At 41.3% G+C, this 25,315-nt stretch overlaps 1 protein-coding gene across 16 annotated transcripts; it reads left to right on the top strand.

Moving 5' to 3' along the window:
• The first annotated feature begins 1,094 nt into the window (after positions 1 to 1,094).
• rbm47 (RNA binding motif protein 47) lies at positions 1,095 to 24,379 on the top strand. Of its 16 annotated transcripts, XM_088372376.1 has the most exons (9): positions 1,095 to 1,223; positions 2,430 to 2,550; positions 3,082 to 3,224; positions 16,253 to 17,120; positions 17,207 to 17,534; positions 17,837 to 17,860; positions 18,233 to 18,442; positions 20,548 to 20,738; positions 21,367 to 24,379. In XM_088372376.1, exons 4-9 carry the CDS (start codon positions 16,284 to 16,286, stop codon positions 21,613 to 21,615), a joined length of 1,839 nt encoding a protein of 612 aa, XP_088228502.1. In that variant the 5' UTR covers positions 1,095 to 1,223; positions 2,430 to 2,550; positions 3,082 to 3,224; positions 16,253 to 16,283; the 3' UTR covers positions 21,616 to 24,379. The 16 variants fall into 16 exon arrangements, with proteins under 16 accessions (XP_088228502.1, XP_088228508.1, XP_088228510.1 ...); XM_088372382.1 differs by lacking the exon at positions 1,095 to 1,223 and having other exon boundaries at positions 2,355 to 2,550; positions 18,236 to 18,442; XM_088372386.1 differs by lacking the exon at positions 1,095 to 1,223 and having other exon boundaries at positions 2,356 to 2,550; positions 18,236 to 18,349.
• Positions 24,380 to 25,315: the final 936 nt, after the last annotated feature.

The following is a 25,315-nucleotide window of genomic DNA, read 5'->3' as shown; positions in this document are numbered from 1 at the left end:
TTCTCGGGTTGTATACTCACTTTATCAGTTATTCAATGAGTCAGGTCTATTGTTCCAATGTGTCACATTGTTCCAATCTAATCTAATATATTTATTGTAATTACAGTATTGCTAAAATATGCTACTGGTCATAGATGTTTCCATGTGAACACTCAGGGATGAGTCTAATTTTTTGCTCGACTTCAATGACAACCTCGTATGCGTGCGTGTGTGTGCGTGTGTGGGTGTGCGTGTGCATGTGTGTTCCCGATGATAATCAGTTTGGATTTGATCTCTCACTCATCAAAAGCCAATTACAATGTACGAGAAACCACACTAACACGCACACACGCACACACACACGCTCAGCATGACCTTCAAATAACTTTACATAGAGCCACACACCTACTAGTTCCAGTTGCTTAAGTGGAAAAGTACTAGGTAAGAACTTTGACCCTATTTATGCATGAGAGCTCCTTCGTTGAATCTTTCTTGTATATTCCTATTTGTATTCTATGAAACAGTATGATGTAGCAGAACTTTTTTCAAACAAAGTGTACAATCCCATCTGCTGGCTTGGTTGACTCAACTTATTGCAGGTTATTGTGTGGATATTTAAATGACACAATGTCTTTAAATTATGGAAAGAACAATAAGATCCAAATGTTGTGAAACTATTTAACACTCTAAATCTTGTATTTGTTAAATTATTACATTATCTCTTGTCAATGACAACTTGGGCGAAACTGTGTTGTCTACTGGTCACGATGTAAATATAGTATCGTTACTCATGCTTGTGCGCACTTTTGGTGAGGCCTAATAGATGTCTTAAGTAAACAAATATGTGTTAAGTAAGCATTTGTGCATTGAGCAACACATCCAACGGCCTCTGCCTCCACCCAGCACAGAGTTCAGCCACTCTGTTGAAACGTTAGTTCTCTGTGTGAACACATCTGACTCAATCTCAGTTTCCTATTCACACAAGTTCCCTACTGTGTGTGCACATTGTGTGCACATTGTGTGCGTGCACGCGTGCACTAACCTATGCATGTGTATGTGTGTTACTGCTCTAAACAGAAATCCAGCTTCCTCTCTTCTATCCTCAGCACTATTGGTTGCCTTAGTGCTCGGAGAGGTTGTGGTTGTCCTGGTCTCCATGACGACAAGGTGTTTGCAAAGAGCTGGAGAGAAGGAAGAAGGAAGTGCATGATCCCGCCCCACTTTGATTCCTGCGAGATCTTCAGGTAAGTAAGCACACACACACACACACACACACACACACACACACACACACACAAGCACGTTCACATACACACACACAAACACACATACACGCACGAACGCACGCACACACATATGTTGAAACTACTCTGCATGATCAAACATGCGCTACGACGGGATTAAAATAGTGATGAAGTGAAAACATATGAATGACAAGCAAAGAAAAACCTCACCAGTTGAGCCGGTAATTTTTTAGCATGCAGGGGATAGCCCCCGCAATTTGAGCAATGGTAGAATCATCAAGCCAGCAAAGCCTTCTCTGCTGGCCTAACCAAGAGCGCTGATCGACTTTTTACAAACTGAAGTCTAAAATTTGTTCCATTAAATTGTATCAATTTACCAATATCAGAAAAAAATATTGAAAAAGAAAAAAAAAACGTGAATATGTGAATTCGGGAGTGCTGAACTGCATATATGTAGGAGTTGAGTGTAGTTTTAAGTTGCGATATCACCAATCACCACTAGATGGCAGGTGATTTGTTGCACTTTAACTGGTTCATGTACTGCCCTATATAACACGAGAGGAGGTCAAATCATTTTGAGTAAATTTGGACAATTTGTACCCTAATTCTAAGTGAAAGGAAAATATACAAAATGAGTTTTAAAAAGAGCAATGCGAAACTGCCCAAGTGAGAATCCTCCCCTCTCCTCCCCCCAGAGTCGTGGGCAGCCATCTTCTCCCTGGGATCACAACAGGGAGTGAGAAATGTGAGAGTATGTGTGTTGTTATTCCTGAGAGTTCGTCATTACAGCGGGAGCTACGTCACGGGAGGGAACCCTATAGCATGAAGGCAGCGTGTGGCGGTGACCTCGGTGTTGTAAATATCAGTGAGTGTGTAAAACTCACCTGTAGCCTTACGGGCATTGCCGTGGATGTGCTTCCTTAATGAAAGCTTGTACTAAGGTGTGCTACTCTCAGGTGGAATGTTGCTCTGGCGGCTACAATTCAGGTTTGTGCCGTTAAGCACGCAGACTTACACACACACACAAGCACACTAGAGCAAAGATTGGCTGGAGCCACACACACATGCACACACACAAGGATAGCATTTCCCATCCGGAGCGATAGCAGAGAAGGGAGGGCGGGAGGGAGCAGTGTTGGGGGTTTGGGCAGTCCCATTCTGGTTTGGTGAGTTTTGTGAAGGAGCCACTGTTTACACCGTACACAGGTGCAAAGAGAAAGAAAGAGAAAGAAGGATCGAGAACAGAAGCAGAAAAGCCATGGACGGAGAGCAGCGGTGACTTGGGATCCACCTGAAAGCTGGAGTGACAAGTCAGCGATGGTGTGCTGTAAGGAAGGTTTTCTCTTCTCTGCGAGTGCTGCTGCTGGTGGTGGGCTGTGTGTGGAGGGGTCTTCTGATGACTTCCTGGGGTTCATTAAGTGTGCTGGAACTTTGTCCCTCTTTTTTCCTCACCCTCCTCCTTTCCTCGCTTCCAAGGAATGCGGGGCTTATGTCAGTGAGAGTCAGGTACAGACTCACTAATTATCGTTGCCCTTACTCCCTCCATCCCTCCCTCCTTCAAATTCTGTACTCTCTCTCCTCTGTTTGAAGACCTTGTGGGCTCTAATGCCCCCGTCTCTCAAAAAAAAAAAAAAATCAGTTCTTGTCTCCTGCTGTTGCGTCTACAAGAAGTGCTGTCGTGACTGGAGCAGAGGCAAACAGAGGATCTGAGTCAGAATCCAAAAAAACGCCAAAAGAGGAACAGAAATTCTGGCTTGTCCTCTTTTTTCACTGCGCGCTTGTTTGATACTTTATATGATAGAACAATTCTGATTGTGCTTTTGGCGCTGGTGTGCGGGGGGCCTCTCATTGAAGACAGGAGGTGCCTGGGCAGCCAACGAGAGACCACACAGATCCTGAGGGACGACAAGTGAAGATGAGAACGTGACCCTGGACACTGAGTCCCAAAACGTTGGCAGAAGAACCAAAGCACGCGAGACGACACATCCCGTCATCCTCCAGGTGGGTGTCCTGCTGTGATGGGCTGTTTTCTCACTTGGGTTGATTGAGATAGACACAGTGGGTATCTAGAAGGACATTTCTTCAGCTGGTCCAGTGCTCACACTGACCCAGCTGACGGCTCTAACCTTCACTGCAAGGTTATGGGACAGCGACTGTGTTTATTTGTGCTGAGGTGTGTGTGTGCATGTGTGTGTGTACGTGATTCACTGTTGTCTTGCCTCGTCATCTCGCGCATGTGTTTTCCCAAAACTGGTTAAGCAGGGCGCCACTTTAGCCTTGGCCACCTTGTTGATGTACAAACGAGATTTGCTCGTTCTGTATGTGATGCTGCACTTTTGAGGGGAACGGGGATGTTGGATGTGGTTGAGGTAACAGCGTGACTTTGGAGAAGTTGACGTGTGATAATGTGAGCTGCTTCCTTTTATCATTTTAGTATTAAACATTCGGGAAATTGTTGGTGTCAGTCCAATATGGCGACGCATAAGAGTTAAATCCAAAATTATTCATCACAAATGCCAAATTGCAAGTTTTTTATTATTTACTATGGGTATTGTTAAACAGGTTAAACAAGTATCAGAATATGAAGCTAACAATGTAAATTGTTTTACAAGGCAAAAATCATTTGTGGATCGGACATTGGATACTCTTCTATTAAAAATTCACTTGTTAGTACTGGATTTTCTTTTTTTTCATTTCTCTGACCAAATGTTAGTTTCACTACTTCCTTGTATCACTCCCAGCAGAAAACTGAAATGTGGCTTCCACTCCCATTATTCTATTTGTGTGTTATCCTCCATTCCAGCCTGCTTCCTTGTGAATACTGTAAATACTTCCACAAGTGTGTGTGTGTGTGTGCGCGCGAGCCCGTGATCTGTGAGGTGCGTCGGTTGTGTCGAAGTACTGGTCAGACCTGATGACGGAATATATTATTTGAAAAACACGGAGAGACTTAGTATCTCATCTCACAGGATCGCTACTCCATTGCAAAAGGGACACGGTCATTCAAGACAGGAATTCATATCTCGTGTTTTTTTCCTAAGCGCAGTATCAGCAATTGGCTTCCAGCCATATCAGGTTTCAGGGAAGGAAAAAGAGCAGTTTGTATTAAAATAAACTCGTGTTGTAGTATATACATTATATTTTAAAGGGATCTTGTTGATTGCAGAGAAACAGCATATTGGCCCATGTCACATGACTGTCACATGACTATCTCATGTTCACAATGGGAAACGGAACACTAAGTCTGCTTGTGTGTGTGTGTGCGTGTCATAAGCCTAATCCACTAAAAGCGCTGCCAAAGTTGCCCAGTAAAAGAAATGTGTGGCTGCAAGCGAGGAACTTGTTGGTATGATTGTGTTGTTTATGAAATAGCTGTAAGAAGATCTGATCAGATCACCGCTGCTCTCTCTCTCTGTTAGTGACAAACACACGCATACCTGAAATGCACAATGGTGGCATTCTTCTCTATTGGCCTCCCTTGGTAGCTCCTCGAATGTTCAAACCAGTATTGGACGCCAGCGTGATGTAGGACAAGAACTGATGTTTAATAAATCGTTGTTAACATAGACGCTTAGGGAAATGGATTAGGCCGATCCACTTTTTTTATACATAAATGATGGATGGATGGATGGATGGATGGATGGATGGATGGATGGATGGATGGATGGATGGATGGATGGATGGATGGATGGATGGATGGATGGATGGATGGATGGATGGATGGATGGATGGATGGATGGATGGATGGATGGATGGATGGATGGATGGATGGATGGATGGATGGATGGATGGATGGATGGATGGATGGATGGATGGATGGATGGATGGATGGATGGATGGATGGATGGATGGATGGATGGATGGATGAAAATGTTACTATAGTCCATTTCTGAGCATATTATCACGCGTGTCAATATCCTCATTCATCCTTTTAATGATGAGCATAACATGCTTTTGTATGAGTTCCAATTCAATTCTGCTCATAAAAAGGTTATTGCGCAATCTCCAGCCTCTGTGATGCACTATGCGCGTGTGTAAACAGGTGACATCCACCCATTGTGAAGGCTGCAACAACAACAGTCCTTCTCCACGCGTCCCACCTTTGACCCCCGGCGTAACCCGGGCCACCTACTGTGGTGATACAGCTGAACCTTCCACTCTCCTCTTCCCCTAACACTACCTCTGTCATCATGCTTCATTTCCTTTTGTCTCTTATTGGGATGGGACTTTTTTAAAAATAGTTTTAAATCAGCACGAGACATATTAGCCTGCACAAATGCACCTGATTGGCCGATCTCTCTGCATACCTGTAACTACACACAATGAGGTAGTTGTTTGAATTCCAGGTGAGGGAATGTGCGATTGTCAAGATACCCAAACATACTGCGTCAAACTTGTTGAGTGACCTTAATTCTTAAACTTAAATGACCACCAGCTTGTGCGATAACTCTCCAAATCTACTAGGCTGTGAATTTCTTTAATTTATTTTTTGTCATTAGGGTGTGACTTCTGAGCCAATGTCTGCCGATACAACATTTAGAACACATTTCTGGCAGGCCATTCAGTGAACCCGTGTATCACTGAAATTCATTAAGGACCTAAACAAATTGATATCTATCTATTTCTATTGACTTGTTTCCCCCCGGAGCATTTATAGAGGACCACCGAGACCAAAGGGAAACAATGCAGTGCACTTTTCCATATTGGGTTTCACCAAAGACTCGAATCGCTACGTTATGTTACCATTCATGATTGTTATCCTCCGTCATCTAGGTTGCTAGGCGACAGAGGTGCGCTTTGTGACGCAGAGGTCGGTGTCGGAAAGAGTTGTCTCTCTGTCGACTTGATTGTCTTGTTCAACGGCTTAGTTTGTTCTGAGAAAACAGAAGTTATATTAGGCCTTAAAGCAACAATAGATAACAATTAACGTCTGCCTTTAAATCATTTTGCTCATAACGTTGTAGCCTAATTTAATCATTGCGATAACTCTAGATGACCTACTTTAGTTTTACCTTTGCCTTTGTTGCCGTGCAGAGTTGTGTGTACTGCTTGTACAAATAGTTGCATGATAAAATAATGTTTTATATTTTAAAATTACAGCAAATTTAAAAAAAGAGATGCTTTAAAAGCCACACAAATATAAACATCACCTACACATCTCGTTCACACGTTCTGAACAGTTTCAGTCCATCCTTCACGAGATGGAAAAGAGGTGGAACTGTTTTTGAGCCTTTTGTTTCTTGTCATAAAATCCCTATTTCGTGACACTGCTCAGGAGCTTAGTCATTGTGTGTTTAGGAATTTGTATTTGGAGGGTGTTAATATGGCAGTCCAACCGGCTTATTTTTATCCTTCTTGCTTTGCCAGAGTGCGTGTGTATGTGCGTTTGTGGGTGCGACTGTGTGTGAAAAGAATCATCTCTCAAATAAAGAAAACATTTTAAGTTAAAGATTGCTTGCAACTTTACCTCACTTCACACACATTTTACATTCTCAGGGGATTAATAAAGGTGGCATTCTACTCAGGGGGGAACACTTAATGAGCTTAACTTGGAACATTTCATGAATCTAATGCAAATTTACAAAATTAGATTGAAGCAAGTGGCAAAATGACCACCCCCCCTGAAATGGATAAAAACGGGAAAAAGCATTTTTTGACATGACTTCCCCTTTTTACACAGTGGTGGATTACTCTTATGATGAGGTACGGTTATACAATTATCTTTCTAAGCGCCTATTTATTCATTAATTTTTACAATGCATGGAGAGTTAACTAAAAGTCTTCATTAAACTTGTTTAATTGTATGAAGTGTCCCATCTTAACTGTGAGGATTGAAGTTTTACCCAAGCGCTGTTCACGTGAATGATTTGTCTCGGCGTTACTCAATTTGTCCTCCAATGAATGTTGGAGGATGTTATGCAAACAGTGACACCACTATTTCAAGTTTAAATTGTAAGAATAAGTGGTATAACTGCCATGTGGCATCAGCTCAGTTTTTTTTGTCTCATTGCTTGCAGTATCTCTCATGGCTGATGATTCATTTGCATTTATTTGATGCTTTTGTCTGACTCATTTAGCTTGACAAACTTCTTTTTTGATTGTGCTTGATCTGCTATTGGTTAGCCGCAAGGCACATGACTGGAGTGTCAGCAGACAAAGGAGTAAGCAAAAGAGGATTCGGCTTAAATCAGGATGGAGAAAAAAAATCTCAGCTCCCGTGTGAGGTGAGTGTAAGGCAGAGCGTCACTGTGATTGTGCTGAGTCTTTTTCGTTAATGATAAGCGGGGACATTGCGATTGGCTGACTCTTGCTTCAGGATGTGAGGTGAAACCTTTGAATGAGGAAATGTTACAACTGAACACACATTTCCCTTTTGGGAAGTGTTGTTTAACTTACAATGTCTTTTTGGCATCAGCATATTTTTTCAATTTTGCTGTGCACATGTATATTGTAGATATATGGAAGTATTTGAGCAAAAAGCCAATCTTCAGATCAGATTAAATGTAAGATTAAAAATGGCACCACACGTCAAATCACTGTTTGTGTGCCGCCACCTATGTGGGTTTGCAGCAGACCAGTATGGCCAGTTCCCCCATGTTTGATAGCTATCATCTCTAAACCTGTGTCTCATCCACCTGTATGCTTGTTAACTTCCTACATTTGCTTCTTCTAGTAAAAAAATATATATATTAATGTGTGTTGTATCACTCTAGTCTGCACACATGAGCTTGTCTTGGTGTGTATTTCTGCTATTTAGTATCTCTGAATTGGGCTCTCCTCCGCCTCTTAAATGGCTTTATGGCTTTGTTTGGCCTTCACTCCTAATTTCACCATGTTGACAGGAAAACAGAATTTGTCCATTTGCAAACTTTGCTCTGTCTATCTGTGTGTGTGTGTGTGCGGGCGTGCGTGCGTGCGTGTGTGTGCATGCGCGTGCCCAAGCAAGAAAGAAAGAAAGAAAGTCAGAGAGAGAGAGAGAGAGAGAGAGAGAGAGAGAGGAGAATCCTGTCCTTCATTAACAGAGCCATTGGTTAATGTATCACTGGTACATTGGCAATTGCAGCGCACGTGATAACAGCGTTGTGCTTGTGCACTAAAAATTGTTCAAGGTTGTGTTTAAAGTTGCACCACGTTCCTTGTGTGTGTCTGACAAAAATGACTGGAATGTGATGTGTTTAGTCTTTATTGCAGATTGTCTCACTTCAATGTGTGTCTAAGTGTGGTAAAGTTAAGTTAGTCCTGAAAGTGAATTGTCAAAGTCACTTTGGATATCCGGCCTGCTTATGAGTGATCATTTTGTGGTCAATGAATGATCCACATCTGAAAAGTAGACTTAAGGACAAGCCTGTTTTAACTTTAGATATTAAATATTTGATATTTAAGTTATAGTGGAAACACTGCCAAGACTGCAATTTGCAAAAATGCAAATACTATTTATATTTCTTTACTTATTTGTTTGTTGACCTACATTTTTTGTATTTTACATGGAGCTTGTGAAAGGCTTAACATCTATTTAAAATGTTTACCTGTTGATTTAGTTTCTGTCTAGTGTATAATTGATGTCCAGTGAAAATGATGCAATTATAAATTTTGCAAATATTCAATTTTTGGGGGCCACCTGAAAAGTCTATGAATGGACTGTTTGATGGGGGAAATTTAAGATGTAATCAACACACTGAATTAATTCAGAGTATGAAAAATGAAAACAGTAGCCGCTGTAATCTCATCACATGTTTTTGTGCTGCAAAATTTCCAGAAGCGAAACCTTCATCAGTTCAAACTACATAGCATCTAAATGCTCCCACGGTTATTTCAAACCTGTTTAAATTATTTACTTACAATCTGGACTTTAGTCTCACTGCACTGTTGGCCAATATTGTTCTGCAGGTCATCTGTCAACGTTTTAAAAAAATGCGGTTTTAAAATACTCTGGCATACTCGGAGTGAACTGTTTTACTTAAAGGTTGGGAGGGGAGGATTTAAGATTTATTTAAGCACCAAAGTAAAACATGCACATGAATTTGCCTGTCATTTATATCAAATCACATTTTTACAACATGGCACAACTGTCTTGTGGTTTCCAGGCTAACCCAGATAAGACATCGACCACAAATCCTTTGTATAGCCGACAACGTACAAAAAAAATCTTTTAAACCTTTTAAAAAAACAACATGGATCTTGCTTCTTATAGATCAAGTCCTCTCTGATTGGCATTCCAATGCTGTTTCTGAGATCTCTCAGATCCATTTGTTTTCGTCCAAAAGAAGAAAAAGTTTTGAAAACTGTAGATTGTACTTGAAATGTTTCCAAATCACAAAGAAGACCCCTCTATTTGTTTCACTTGATCATTTTCATGAAAGCTTTTCTCAAGAAGTCACGTGTGCTGTAAACACATCTACACGCTGACAAGCTTTTCCTTGATTGTTTCCAATCATCGCTTCTTGTCACACCCTTTTCTGCCCCCTCTTTATTCCTTATCAGCTGAGAGAAAGAATAAATAGGTGGTGCCTCTGTGTGTGTTGCTGGAGGGTTGGAGGGGGGGGTTACCTGCACTAAACGGCCCCACCTCTCTTTTCTCCCCATTGAGAATGAGTAAACACAAAAGCACCTTTACTTAGCTCCACACTCACAGTGCCAGAAGCAAGCAGCCAGAGATCCGCTCTGCCTCTATCTACCGTCGGTAAAGTCAAGAAGACAAACTCTAAACGCAGAAGTTGCATCTTGGACCACCTGTTGCTTGACATCTGTGCTCCTCAGTGTGGCCCACAGGTACAGTGGTGACTTTCACCTTCAAGTCTTTTGTCTTCTTACTGTGTCTCTGAGCAGCCAATTGTCACAATTTTAAAACTACATTGTGACAGAGACATTATTTCTACTAGGTATGAATTTTTAAAGGCACATTTCTAATGAAGCAACATGTAAATAGTATATTGCATGTAGAACGTTCCGCTGTATCGAGAAAAGTGTTGCTTGTTGTCCTTCCTCATTTCACCTCATTCAGTCAGTGAGAAATGATTGTGAACAAGGAGCAGAACACCTGGAAGCAATGATGGATTGGACTGGAGGTCATTATGGCCATTACAGTGAAACCAGTGGAACCAGTGGAGTGGCATGAGGACACTGTGCTATGACTGTGTGTGCGTGTGTGCATCCGTCCGTTCGTCCGTGTGTGTGTGTTCAGGCTATATATTTTGTAATCTGTGGACTTTTGCCCTACTAAAGAGCTGTTTGTTGTGTCCATAAGTGTGTGTATGTGTGTTGTGAAACAGTGTGAACTCGATCTAAGGGAAAACCAAACATGCCACAGAAACACTTTTCACATTACTTTGCAAGAAAGGCTGAAAAACATTGTGTTGATTGGAATTCTCGGTTTACCCACGCAGATAGTGACACAGACTTTTGTGTTTGTCGAATGGGCGGACCAATGTTTGATGGTGAAGGGCGAGGAGTAATGTTGAAGGAGGAAAATGCAGGATTGAAATTGTTCATATTTCCTCGTCAAAGTCGTTGAACAAAGTCACAATTGAAGTGTTGAATTTAAGCGTTTCTTCCCAGTGAGTGACAATATAACCATCAGCTCCAATAATTGTCTTAAAGTTGTTGCCTTTGTCAGGCCGGCTGATTAACGCGAGGAATGTGTTTGGCCAAGAAGGCAAAGCTGATTTTTGTCCGAGCCAAAGCAAAATCAGCTTTTATTATTGGTGATGCATGTTGGTCAAGAACACAAACTTCATTCTGCAACCTTTTATTAAGGTTTGAATCAGGGCTTAAGTGATTGCTCAATCAGACAATCCAAATGCTCTGTTTTGAGTTTAAAGTCTACAGTTACATTGCAGTGTTTTTTTTTTTTTCGAGTGGTTCCTAAAGGCAGGGGGGCTCTTGGGGTAAATGAGCTGGAATCATCTCTCCGTGGTGAAGTGGGAACAGGCTGCGGGCAGTCGCACACACACTCTGTCTGACCTGAAATTCTTCAGGCCACCTTCACTTTTGAAGGGCTCTCGAGCTCCGAGGGAGGCCTGAAGAGATCGTGGGGGGGAACAGTTAGTCCCCTCTTTTCTCTGTCCGTAAGTCTTCCTATATACATCATGACCCGCACCCGATAGTCATACTAAGTTCTGTCACAATTCTGCATTATAACTTGCCCCCCCCCCCCCCCCCCCCCACACACATACACACTATTTGAGCTCGAGTGAGCCAGAGGAATGATGGTGGATGGAAGACAAACCGACCACTTTATTAAATCGCAGATGAAGTACAATTTGATCCGAATTTTAAATGAGCTGGAATAGGGTAAAGCAAGTGGGAATCTCCATTTTAAATTTTGAGCATGTGTAAAAATGCTGGCAAGTTTTTAATTTAATTAAATTATGATGTTTGTGTATTAATAACCAGGTATAATATATCCATTCTTCCGTGCTTATCATTATGGGTCATGGGTGAGCTCCCGACTTTGGGTGAAAGGTTGGTTACACCCTGGATTGGTTACCAGCCAATCGCAGGGTACTACGTGTGGACAAACAACGATTCAAACTCAGTTACACTATGTCTGAGCATGTGTGTCAAACATAGGGTCCATGGGCCAAAACTGGCCCATGAGGAGGTTCAGTCCACCCCAAGGAATAAGTATGAAACTGAAAGAAAATTAAATTTGTGGTTGGGAAGATTTTTGAGAATTATTGTGCTCATGTTTAAAATGTTTAAGAACAAATGTGTAACCACTAGTCCGCCGCGCTGTTTACGGTAATTTATCATTATTTATATTTATTGTTTTAATTCATCATTATTTTGTTAGTATATTTGATTGAAGCTGGGAAAACAGTGCGCACATCTTGAAATTAAAACAAAACGTTTTTTTTGAATTTCTCAAAAAGCTCTAGTTTTGCTCAAAATGTCCTTTTTGGGAATCAAACCCGCACGTTATGACTACCGGTACAACTATGCATAGTGAACGAGCACCACTCATTGACACAAAGAGTAATTATACGGACACATTGTAAACTAAACAATAGTTTTATCTTCAAGGTATATTTTTAACAAGTATCCTTCTCTTTACCCAATAAACATTAACTTTATCCAAGCAAATAAAAGGCTTGTCAAATTGTCACCTGACTAAATTATCAGTGTGAATGTAGCCAGTCCTTCACTACTTCGGGGAAGTCGTCAGGGTGTTGACAGACGTATTGTGTGAACCTCCGCTGTGAGGACATCATGTGTCCTGAATGTTAGCCACAGCTCCCACTTCTCTTTCATCAACTTGTTTCACTTGCTCATTCATTTTCTTGGAGAATGCACAAGAGACAGAAAATATCATGTCATCACTTCTCGCTCTTGAATCTATATTGGCTCTTTGTTGTAAAGGAGATGGGGTTTGTCAGCTGTTATATAGCATGTGTGGGATATCACAACAGGAACTTGAGTGTGTTGAGGCTGGTTCTCGGTGTCCTCATATGATTAGGAGGAAGCGCTTCCTGTAAAAGTCCAGTGTGAGCCTCAACACAGCACTCCTGCAGGTCACGTCGCTCTTTGTGACCCTTTACACACGTGACATGCTACTTATTTACTTTCATGGATGACTTGCAAAACCAAACTGGCTCAGAGGCCAAGATACTGATTACAAGCACTGTTTTATTGCTGACTTTATTCCTGCCTTTTTGTCTGCTTGGCAGATTCCTGAATGTGTGTATGTGTGTGTATGTGTGTGTGTGTGGCCCTGTCCTCAAAGGAGAACAAAGTCATACAGTGACAACTTTACCTTAGTTTAACCTGTTGTCCCATTAGTTTTTAGGTGTCTTTCTCATAAAGAGATATGCTCAAAGTAAATCATCATTCTTGTAAAAACCACAACAAATGATAACCCCCCCCCCCAAAAAAAAATAGAGCGAGATCACAGTTAACCATGGATGGTTCTGAAATTCAGCACATCCCCTTCACCCCAATCACCTGATGCATGTCGTAATTTTAATTGGCTTGTGCTAATGTCGAACTTTTTATGTTCTTTGATCAAATGTGAAATGTGGGCCGCAATCACAATGAAGTGGGGAATTTTTTTTTTTTTAGATTTCAAGCCTTTATTCTTGGTGCTATTTAGACTTCCTTATCAGTTGTTTTCCTGGTCGTTAAGGAGTGGTGCCAGTTTCAATAACAGCTGATACTCAAGCAAACTGTTGACCACACACTGAGATTTTAATCTCACTCACTTCATTTCACCCCATCTGCTCTACTTTGTCCTTCACTCCCTCTTGTCCTGCTCTTGAGGGCGTTCTTTTTAGACAGAAACTACAAGAGCAAGTCAAGTCCTCTCATCTGGGACTTTGTACCCTTCTTTCCCTCTCCTTGTGCTCTCTAGCTCACTTAGCTGCCCAGGAAGGTGTGTGTTGTTTGCTTAAACTAAGCCGGTGACCAAAAAAGAAAAAAAAACCCACATGCCCAAAGACGCTCTCATCTTGTGCAGACAGGACAGAAATCATCCGGAAAACCCCCCCTCAAAAAAACCAGAGGATGTTTCTAAAAGCTTCCTGTTATTTTCCACCTTTCATTTTCTGCAACTCTAAGCAAAAAAAAGACAACTTCATTTCCCATCAGCCATCTCTCCTTCCTTCTTTCTAACACACACACACACAAACACATCACACGGAGATTTGTACCTGTTGAAGCTCCACCCCGATCATCGCTCATGCTTGCAGTGTTTGTTTGGAGGAGGCCGGCCGGCCTGTGTGTGCTCAGTGCCCCGCTGTACCTGTCTCTCATGGAGGTGGACCAGCACTCCTTAGAGTAGACGGCCCAGCGGTGAAAAAGCAACTTTGGTAGCTATCCTTATTTCTCTTGCTTTTCTTTCCTTTTCCATCTTTATTCAGACTTCACCTTGTTTGTCCCTTGCTTCAGTCACTATGACATTTGCTCAACCCTGGAAGGGAAATTTGGAACTCAATTTTGACTTGAGGCTATGTGGAAATGCAGCAATGTGTGTTAAAGTAGTACAAGGTTTTGTTTGTCTTTCCGTCAACGCTTGCATGATAATTTGGGCCTGTTTGCATTGTTAATTTAATAGAAAATGAGATATGCGTTGTTGTTTTGCAAACACTCTTCTTCTTCAGTTTGTCAACCAATTTAGCTGTACACACCTCAACTGAAGATTTGCCTGCGTAACACTAACAGATCCAATACATTGGTTGCATCATAGTCATCAAATGGAGCTAATTAAAATAACTGATTGGGAGCAGCTCAGTATGCTGTACTGTGAACTACAACAATAATCATAATCATACAGTAATAAATGTCGCTGACTTTACTGCAGTGATTTCAATGAAAACATATTTTAAAAAACAATTGCTTTGTTCAATGAATACCTTAGTAGAACTTGGCATTGTAATTATTGTAAGGCAGAATTACTGATAATGCCGTTGCCCTTGAATATTATATCCTTATTCTTCCTACTGTGTGGAATTATTCATCAATGTCAAGCCTTGTGTACGGACTGTAAGATGACTTTATGGCCGAGTTCAGAGGATACTCGTAAACGCCTTTTTTGCACTCATAAAACAATGTGGTCCTCTATAACACATTTTTAGTACACACGGAATCAGGTGCTTCTATCAATTATAAACATGTGGCTGATCTCTCAGAGCCATTGCAGTGACTCTTTAACCTGGTAGATTAGTCAATCAAGTCTTTGCCCTTTAACATCTCTTCTGATTCATTCACAACCTTTAACCACAAGAGCTGTTGAATGACTTGAAGGTTTAACGTGATCCTGTTGTCATAAAATGGAGACAGGTCGGATTTGAGATAGTGTGTGTTTTTGGCTTTTTTTGTTTACGTCTCACTCTGATATATAGATTTGGGTTCGGAGTAAAGCTCACTTTTGAGTAAAAGCTACAATTTGTGGTGGTGGGTTAATCATTTACCTGTTGCCTCTCTGGCACAACACACACACACACACACACACACACTCATGCACGTAGTGAGTCATGATTGGATTATATTGTCACTACCGGTCCACACAGTCTGAGAGGTTGTCCTTCCTTGCGTTTTAATAATCCTTTTGACTATTGTTTTTTTTTTTAAGCTTTATAAAAACTCAGGAACATAAAATGGTCTAATAATATGTCACTTTAACCTCGGCACACTCAGCTAATGACTGATGATAGAAAATAAGCAACATCCTGTTTCGTCACTCTTGGCTCCCGCACCTTTGCAAGAACTAAAGAATCACGATTCTTCTTCGTGGCGACTGTAAGGTGTGTGTGTGTGTGTTTTGGGTGGGGGGGATGAAATATTGGGTCAGGTCAAATTAATGCGTGCGTTACCATGGTTGCTTGGCTTTGCAGAGTTTCTACCTTTGTTGACTGCCTCGTGCTCACCATCAAATGTCCCAACAATCGAAAGACGCAAACCACACGATCGCACACAACCCACACACGCATGGTCTGAGATGATTGGTTGCCTCACATTGCGGTGATTAGGGACTCAATGCTGTGGATTTTTGTTTTCTGAATGCCGCCAGTGTTAAGCAATAAGAGGTTTACGCTTAGGAGCCTGATTGTTCTCTGTTCTTTTTATGGAGGTACAGTATTAATAAAAATGAATACAAGTGCACCTGCACACACATTTCATTCATATTGAGCAGGGGGGGGGTTGAATATCCAACACCTTCTTGTGCACCAAACACTTAAATGTGCATGGAGGTACAGTGCACATCAGATCAGCGGTGCATCCAGCCCTCAGTCATAGTAAACATGTGACCGAGCCGACCTCAGTGAACCTTGAACGAAAGTTTAAGGCTTTATGACTTGCCAATCTCTCTTATGGGGGTCAGAGATCAGAAAAGCGTCTTAAGAAGCGAACAAAACAGGGTTGTAAAACTACTGATAGTGAGGCAACTTGAGGATTTATAGATGATTGTCGTATTAAGCCTTACCTTATCTAGGTTTCCAATCATCTTGGTGTTTTATTCAAGCATGCTGAAATGTATTCTGAGTATTTGACAGACACTAAAGAATGATTTCTCCCAATCTCTTTGCCTTCCTTAGGCCACAGATCTAATTGGATGCTTTTGTCAGAATGACAGCCGAAGATCCTGCTTCCTCTTCAACCATGAGCAACAATACTGCCCCCTCCAAGCTGTGCAAATCCACCGCTGCCTCCCACCACGCTCTCCTTGGACAGATTAGCATTCCGGATGGTGTTGTAGGGACTCCCAACGAGGCTACACTGGTGGCCTTGATGGAGCGCACCGGCTATGGCATGGTTCAGGAAAATGGCCAACGTAAATACGGCCCTCCTCCCGGTTGGAACGGCCCATCCCCGCCGAGGGGATGCGAGATCTTCGTGGGCAAAATCCCAAGAGATGTTTATGAGGATGAGCTGGTTCCCGTGTTTGAATCTGTGGGACGCATCTATGAGATGCGCCTGATGATGGACTTTGATGGGAAGAATCGGGGCTACGCATTTGTGATGTACACGGAAAAACACGAGGCCAAACGGGCCGTGCGGGAGCTCAACAACTACGAGGTGCGGCCCGGTAGGCTCCTCGGGGTTTGCTCCTCTGTAGACAACTGCCGTCTTTTCATTGGCGGCATCCCCAAGACTAAAAAACGCGAGGAGATTCTGGAGGAGGTCTCCAAGGTGACCGAGGGCGTGCTAGATGTGATTGTTTACGCCAGCGCTGCAGACAAGATGAAGAACCGTGGCTTTGCCTTTGTAGAATACGAGTCGCACCGTGCGGCCGCCATGGCCCGCAGGAAACTGATGCCCGGACGCATTCAACTGTGGGGTCACCAGATTGCGGTGGACTGGGCAGAACCAGAAATTGATGTGGATGAAGATGTCATGGAGACAGTGAAAATACTCTACGTCAGGAATCTCATGATGGAGACCAGCGAGGAAACCATTAAACAGGTTTGTTTCCCTGACAGTAGTAATGGAACACTTCAGCTAATCACGTTATTTCAAGAAACAATAACCGTATTTTCTTTATCAACCAGGTGTTCAGTCAGTGGAACCCAGGTTGCGTAGAGCGAGTGAAGAAAATCCGTGACTATGCCTTTGTTCACTTCACATCCCGTGATGATGCCGTGCTGGCCATGGATCACCTCAATGGAACAGAAGTGGAGGGCTCCTGCATTGAGGTCACACTTGCCAAGCCAGTTGATAAAGAGCAGTATTCTCGCCAGAAGGCATCAAAGGGGGTTTCGGCTGCTCCAGAAGCTCCTCAGCAAAACTATGTCTATCAGTGTGACCCTTACACATTGGCCTACTACGGTTATCCCTACAACACACTCATCGGACCAAACAGGGACTACTTTGTGAAAGGTTAGAACACTTTCATTTTTTTCCTTAATTTTTTTGTAAATGTCGGTAGTTGCAGGTCTTGGGAATCCAGTCGCTAAAAACCTATAATTATGTGAAGTTTTTTTAATTTAAGGGAAACTCAATCTTGATCAAGATAAACTTGAATTGACAAATGTCTGTCCTTTAAATCATTAAAGTCAACAACTGGGTGATGACGTTACAAATGTTAATCCCGTTATCTTTGCTGATTGACTGAATATGGTGGAAGCAGGCTAATCCATCTGACTTTCAACAATCATTGTGTTTTGGTTTTCTCTCCAAAGGAACCTCATTGATACAGAACAATGGTAATCGCTCATTTCTACTTATTCTCTCAATGAACAATTAGCCTTCCTGCTATGTGACAAACTATACATTTTCTAACACCATCCCTTTCCTGCTGCGCTGTCTCCTTCCGCCATCTCATGGATGAATATCCACAACATGGCAGAGAACATCACAGAGCCCAGATACAATTTAGGATCCAAAACATCTGAAAGGGAATAACATGGCCCTTAAATACCAACTTAACTCAAACCAACATTGCTTGTACCACTCAATTTCCATCCACACTGCAATTACATCTTCACCTTGCCCATTAGCCTGTTGTCTATCGCAAAAATTTCAACGGCAAGTCCCAAACTCTTACCCCAGTAATCCCATTCCCCGTTGTATTCAAGCAGGTACTGTGCGAGGTCGTGGTCGCGCCGCCACAGGTAACCGTACCCCTGGTCCTCGGGGCTCGTACCTGGGGGGTTACTCTGCCGGTCGTGGCATCTACAGCCGCTACCATGAGGGTAAGACCAAGCTGCCCGAAAAGCCCTATGAACTGATGCCCAGTCTGGAGCTTGCTGCCTCCGTCAACCCAGTTGCCATCAAACCAGGCACAAGTCAGTGAGATAGACTTAGCCATCCCTACCCTCACCCATCTCAAAAGCCTTTACTAACCCTTCCCATCTGTTTCTTCTTCCCGTGCTGTTCTTGCGGAGAATACAGGCATTGGTGGTCGTTGCACGTATTCCCCGTAAGAACTCTTTCTTCCTGTCTCTGTTTTGTGCGGTTTGAATAACACCTTTATAAAATCAAAATAATAGTTGTTGCTGGATGGACACGCTAAAGGACTGTCAAATGATTCAAAGAATGAAATTGTCCTTTCTTGCGTGCTCAGATAGTAACACAAAAAAAAAAAATTGTCTTACGGATTGTTCAGACTGATAACAATATTCTGCTAATAAATTTGAAATTTAGGTTTGAAATTTATCACACCAAATCAAGTCAAATCACCAATCAAGTATAAGGAAGTCAGTTTGTAGCAATTCATCCAAATGCGATCATGGCAACAGAACTGGTTAGGTAAGTTCGGTAGTTTTCGATCTTAAAAGATATGTCTCCACACAAAAAACTGAGCAATAGCAGATTTATCTTGATGGAAAGCATGCTTTCACTGTCAAGTTCGCACTTGTTAACTTTAAATGTAATTGCAACGTCATGTGTTGACAAAGCAGCTCTCCAAGTACTTGCTATTTTCCAACCAGTCTCAATTGGCTCTTTCCCACGTAGATTTGTGAAACTAACTTTTGTCAAACAGGCCATCTGGAGTGTCAGGTGACTACAGTATTTTACCGGCTCACAGGGTGGCTGCATTGTAACCAACATTGCGTGTTAACGTGGAAAAAAATGGGATCCAAGAAGTCTATTAATGGCTTTTTGCTGGCTAGTAAATTTAAGTCATTTCAGAACATTTTAGTGATAATGCAAAATAAACAATGAAACTAAATGTGAATCACTCGGTGCTGTTGTCTGTCTGAACATAGTTGTAAATAATATGCATTGAGACCTGTGCTTCCATAACCTCTTATTCGTATATACTTGCAACTCCAGCCTTTGACTGAATTGTAGTTTCATATCTAATCACACTCTAAAAATACGATTTTATTTTCATTTTGTATTTTTTTAAAGGGGTGGTGCTCTGTGCAATCACCTCGCTGCAGTTTCAGTCAAGACTGGAATCAAAATTCTAAAACGTTTCTCAAGCTTAAAAAATGTTTTTCACTTTGTTCGTTACTATGTGTCCACTCTTCTGATCAAAAACAGGAAAAGTAACGCAAAATAGTAACAAAACATTTGTTGAGGTATTGTGTTTGCGGTAATACCTGCTGACTAAAATGAATTACTTATGACGTCAGCAATTATGAATAAAAACGAAAGCATTAACATTCATTCCAAAAGTACTTTCATGTGCCGAGTTTCCTCAAACTGTGGCCAAGGGCGGGAATCTACTCAACTGTAGAAGGTGCGTGGAAGTCGTTTGTGTTGGTTTTGCAACGGCAATGGAATGTGTAACTGCCAAGTACGTAGTTCTTTTATTCTTAGCTCCTTGGCTTTTGTAACCATATTATAGATGCAGACGTCATACCCTTCGACACACTTACTACACGATATATATAGAACTTTTGAAATGCAAATTGTAGAATAAATACCGAGCCACTGATTATAGGATGTATTCGTACATTAATAGGAGCGGCACAAGCTCTGCCTTCAACAGTACACAACAATGACGTAATGTCGGCTCCATCACACAAACTTGTTTCTTGTCTTGAACTAATATTGCAAGATTTGTTGATTGGAGGTTTTGTTAAATGACTGAAGCTTTGATTAAGTGAGAGGGGGGAAAAAACTGTTTTCAGATCACAAGATCAGCCCCAAATTGGAAAAACTTTTGTCCATCCAAAAAAAACAATGATGCAATGGAGTTAACCCGCAATTGAAACCATTCTAGTTTATATAAAATTCAAATACCACCTGCTTTTCTTTCCTTCTAACATTCTGTCCTTTAGCTTTTGGAGCATTTTGTGTTTTAATCCGTGTGTCTTTTTGAGCATGGGTGGATGTACCGAATGTGCTGGTCTTCTGCTGTTAGTCAGATGCCACGTCGTGTCCTTCTATACTAATTTCTGTGATCCAAACAATCACTCACGTCTCTGTCCATCTGCAGTGGCATTGCCGACTTTGGCCGGGCAGTACCAAGTGTTCAGTGCAGGCCCTGCGGCCAAGCTTATGGAGGAAGGCAAGGTGCACGCAGTGGAGCACCTTATTAACCCTCTGGCCATGCAGCACCCTGAACACACCACGGCTCCTCCCGCCGCCGCCACGGTTCTGCCGGTTTCCACTCCTCCACCTTTTCAGGTACGTGCGTCACTTCAAAAATATGTACAAATAAAGAATGTGCAGGCACATTTGAGGGAAATGCAACTTGCTTCTATTTAAGGGAGGAGTGACGAGTATGGAAATAATGATGCTGAATTATAATTGACATTGTTGGAAAGGTCATCATTTTTGTAGTTTGCTAGTGTTGTTGAACATGTTGAACGTTCGGGTAGAACTCAAAATGTAAGTGCAGCTTATTAGAGTAATTGTTTCACTAAAATCTAAGGTAAGAGTTTTTCATTCAAGAGTTTACTTTGTCATCTTGCTTCATAATTTTTCATACAACATGCAGTGAAAACCAACTGTAAATCATAGGTGCATAAAATCATCACATGGTTGAACGACTAAAGATTTTTTGTCATTGGATATAATGTGATAATAGTTTCAATCAATTAATCAATAAAGTCATCAATATATTTTTTTCAGATTTTTCAACACAGTACATGGCTCTATCTACTTGAAACTAATCTAGAGTAGTTAGACAAACTTGCCTTAGTGGGCCACCTACAATGATGTAGCGGGCCAGATCTGGCCCTCAGTCCTTAAGTTTGACACCAGCCAGTTTCCACGTGCTTCCGTTCATCTTCTTTGGCCTTCATTCCTCCAGGGTCGTCCAATCACTCCCGTCTATGCCATGGCCCATAATGTGCCGCGCATCCAGGCAGCCGGTGGCCTGTACGGCGCAGGCTACGTCCCCATCACAAACTATGCGGCCAACACAGCCGCCCTGGCCGCCCTGCAAAAGAACGCAGCAGTTGCGGCCGCGGCGTACGGAGGCTACACCGGTTACGCCATGCCGCAGGCCTTCCCGGCCACAGCCTTCCAGCTGCCCATCCACGACGTCTACCAGTATTGATGTGTGGTGGCTCGGCCGGCGTGAAGTAAACACCAGCGTTATTCTGCCTGTGACTGATCCGCCGCTGTGACTTCTCGACAGCGTGCATTTAAAGTACATACCTGTGGACTCAGGTACTCTCTGAGCAGACCCAAAGTTGCTTGAAGAAAACAATTATGAGCACACATGGTGGAACCGTGTGCCCCACCTATTGGCCTCGTTTCATCTTAAACCAAGGCAATTAATGACACACTTAATTATGCAAATTAGATGGGGCGATCTGCTGATGGAGGAAGTTTACTTCTGTGCGGAGGCAGCCTTCTCTCAACTGTGAGCAAAACTAACAAAAACAACGCCACCTTGTCACTGACCCACGGTCACATCATCAGGTTGCTATGGCAACAAAACCCTGAAGGTACATTCAAGTATTTATGAAGAGAAGACATATATTTAAAGTTCTATTACTGTAGGTTTAGCTTTGTATTTTAGGGGGTAAAAATAACCTTTTTAAGTCAAAGTGGGGGAAGAAAAGTTCAGGACTACTGACATGAATGGATACCACTGAAGCCGGTTGTTTTGCATATACTAATGAATGTTTTAGTATTTTTTCCCCCACTAGTATATTTTAGTATTCTTTTCTTGTTGAGTGCTATCGCTGACCGTCCATGCTGATTGAATGTTTATGCTTCAAACACATATGCCTGTTTGGTACTTATTTGGCTCATTTAGTTCTATTTGTGTTGTTGTGGTTTTTTTCAAATGAAGGTTTTCAAACGGTTTAACGGCCTATAACTAGTTTGCTCGTTTCAGTGTCGCTGCTTGAACTATTTGAACTCACTTCGTGCTTGATTTGAAGAAAAGTCCCCAGTTTTTTTTTGACAGATAATAAACATAGCAGGATTTTTTTAATGTATAAAAATGGAGACATCACGTATGTGTTTTATCTCACTGGGGACGAAGACTGAATTTTAGAATTAATGTTTGACTCGTGAAAGGTGAACAAATATGCAAAGAGGATGGAGGCCTTTTCTCTATGGACATTAGTGGATACCCACTAAGCTTACGTACACTGCAGTCTGAGAATATTAAAACGAGGCTTCACCATGGTGCCTTACACATACTTTTTATGCCACCCTGCTCTATTTTTTATTTTATTTTTTTTAAATCTTCCACTGTGCCTTTCATAATAAAATCTGAAGTGGAAAGATTCTTAAATGGTTCCGGATTTATATGAGTCACAGGTCTGGTGAATTTGCGGTGTTGCAATATTGGGGTAACATGACAAGGCTACCTCCACCATGCAAACTACTATCTTCATTTCTTTACTCTCCTTCCAACTATGGGAACAGACGAAGAGATATACTCGGGCTACTTGACACACAAAAAATGCTGGGTTGTTTTCCTAGCCCACTTGCTGTGTAACTGTGGATTTTGAGCACACTGGGTTACTTTTACCCAAGGTTGCGTATTTTGATTCTTGGTAGCTTTAACTCATTCGTATGTAGTTCTTACCCCATGTTGGATCAAAATCTTGACCAATATTCTTTGGAAAATAGCCTAGCATTGGCTCAATTTCTTTTGGACCCAATGCTGGGTTTGCTATTTTACCCACTTTGGGTTATTTTTAAGAGTGCAGAGCCAGTTCTCCATGGTTACAATGACAGAATGTTTTAGTAGGCACTTTTATAATGAAATTCTGCACGTGTGATCTCAAACTGGAAACAACTGGAGCAATGCAGACCTAGTGCTGACCTAAAATACGAGTTTTCAGTCCCGCCAGCTCGCAGTGGTAAACAACCACATAACAGAACAGCTATTTTGACCGGGGTGCATTATCTCAACTGTTTATCGTTATTGTTATTGTTATTATGAAGGACAGCTTATCAGTCTAAGTCAGGGTTTTCCAACACTTTTTCAGATCACGACCAGTTATGAATTCGGCTAAACCTTGGGATTCGACCTGTACTGCCAAAAATTAAAATCGACACACATACGTTAAAGAAAAGGAGACACACAAGTCAAACTCACCATTTTAAGCCCACAACTGGTGATGACTGCTTTTATTATTTTTCTTATATAATGACAAAACATTGGGATATATTTAATTAATATATGCATTACATATATTGTGTATGAAGTGAGAAGAAAAGGTCTAATATATTTGAAAACTTTTCTTTATTAACATTGTTAGAGATTTTTCAAAGGTCTGAGTAACAAAAGTAGAGATGTTTTTTTTTTTCCTTGCCAAAGTGTCCAATAGTTTAAAGCATTCAAGTTATTGTATTGTGTGATGTTCTTTTTTTTTCCTGCTTATTTTTTACTATTTTGAACTGGATTAGGTGTTTTGAGTGGGTCTTTAAGCTTCATTTTATAAGCTAGGACAACAATTTTGCAGTGCTAATTAACAAAAGTGTAGTTCAGTCTTGGCCAAGCTATAAAAAGTATGGACCAACAGCCATTAAAACATGTTTGACAAATGTCACTTCCTGGTTGTGCATCACTCCAAACTGCTGCTTTTTTTTTTTTTTCTTCATTTGCTTGCATTTCACCCACACGACAACACCGCTCATTGGTGTGGAGTTGCATTACAAAGAAGCCTAGTTTAACCATAGCGTCTGTCACCATACAAACTCCTAGTTTGTGCCTTATTGCCAACATGTGCTTTACCTTTGTAGACCTATGAAGACTGACTTCTATCTGAGGGGTTGTATTAAAAATACATTTTTTTTCTTCCTTGTTATATTTATAGTAAGAAATAGATAAATAAAAGCATTTTCAAAAATAATTATGCGTCATTGCTTGGTATGTGGTCATCATCATACTTTTTCTCTTTTTCCAAAGAACTGTGAACTCCCTAGCGATATTTTGATGCCTGTGCAAGTTATTTTTCATCAAATATTTTTCATAAAACTTTTCTATCAAAATATTAAATGAAAGGTTTCACACTTGGTTTTGTGCATTCAGTTGTAGATGGCCTCTTGTACCCTTTAATTGGGGCCACAATTGCTGTCGGAAAAAAACTACAAACTATGATTGCCACACTTTAACTTTTAACAACGTAATTGTGGAAAGTAAAAAAAAAGGTGGAATAAGCGGTGGTCATAAATGTTTTACAAGGCAGGGGACTTTGGCACTAACCTTGGTGAATGGACACACATGCTTGGCTTTGTAGATCAACTATTATCAAATGCTTAGACAAATGTTTCATAAACTCCTCTGCTGTGGGTCAACTTTGCTCTAGAAACATGCTGCCCCCACCAAAGAGTGCAGGGAGGATTTGAGAACAGAAATACAGCAAATTATGCAAAACGTTCTTTAACTTTGTCACCATCTGTCAGCTGACACTACACAGTCTTGTGTTAATGTGGGAACCCACAAGAAAATATGCAGATTTTTTAATTTAAAGCTTGAGACAGCAATATAATACGCAAATAACATATTATACGGTATATTGTTGAGACATTTTCCAACTTACTTTTACAAACTGTTGGGCAGTGGTGGAAAGAATTGAAGTATAAATACTTTGTTACTTTGGTTAAGTTTTATTTGTCAGATGACTGTTACCTTGTGTGTCATCCTCATTTTGTCCAACTGGCTTTTTTTTTCCAACCTGAATGGGCGATGACACACTGTAAAAAAAAAAGATTTTTATTGAGGAAGAGAAGTTAGCTGCAGATAACATCTTTAGATAGTGGAGCTTTATTGATGATGAAGAAAATTG

The sequence above is a fragment of the Syngnathus floridae genome, chromosome 4, assembly GCF_059516105.1.
Source record: "Syngnathus floridae isolate MCC-2025c chromosome 4, RoL_Sflo_1.0, whole genome shotgun sequence".
In the NCBI taxonomy this organism is placed as follows: Eukaryota; Metazoa; Chordata; class Actinopteri; order Syngnathiformes; family Syngnathidae; genus Syngnathus; species Syngnathus floridae.
Note: the sequence above shows the minus strand (reverse complement) of the source record. Positions and strands in the feature narration are given on the sequence as shown.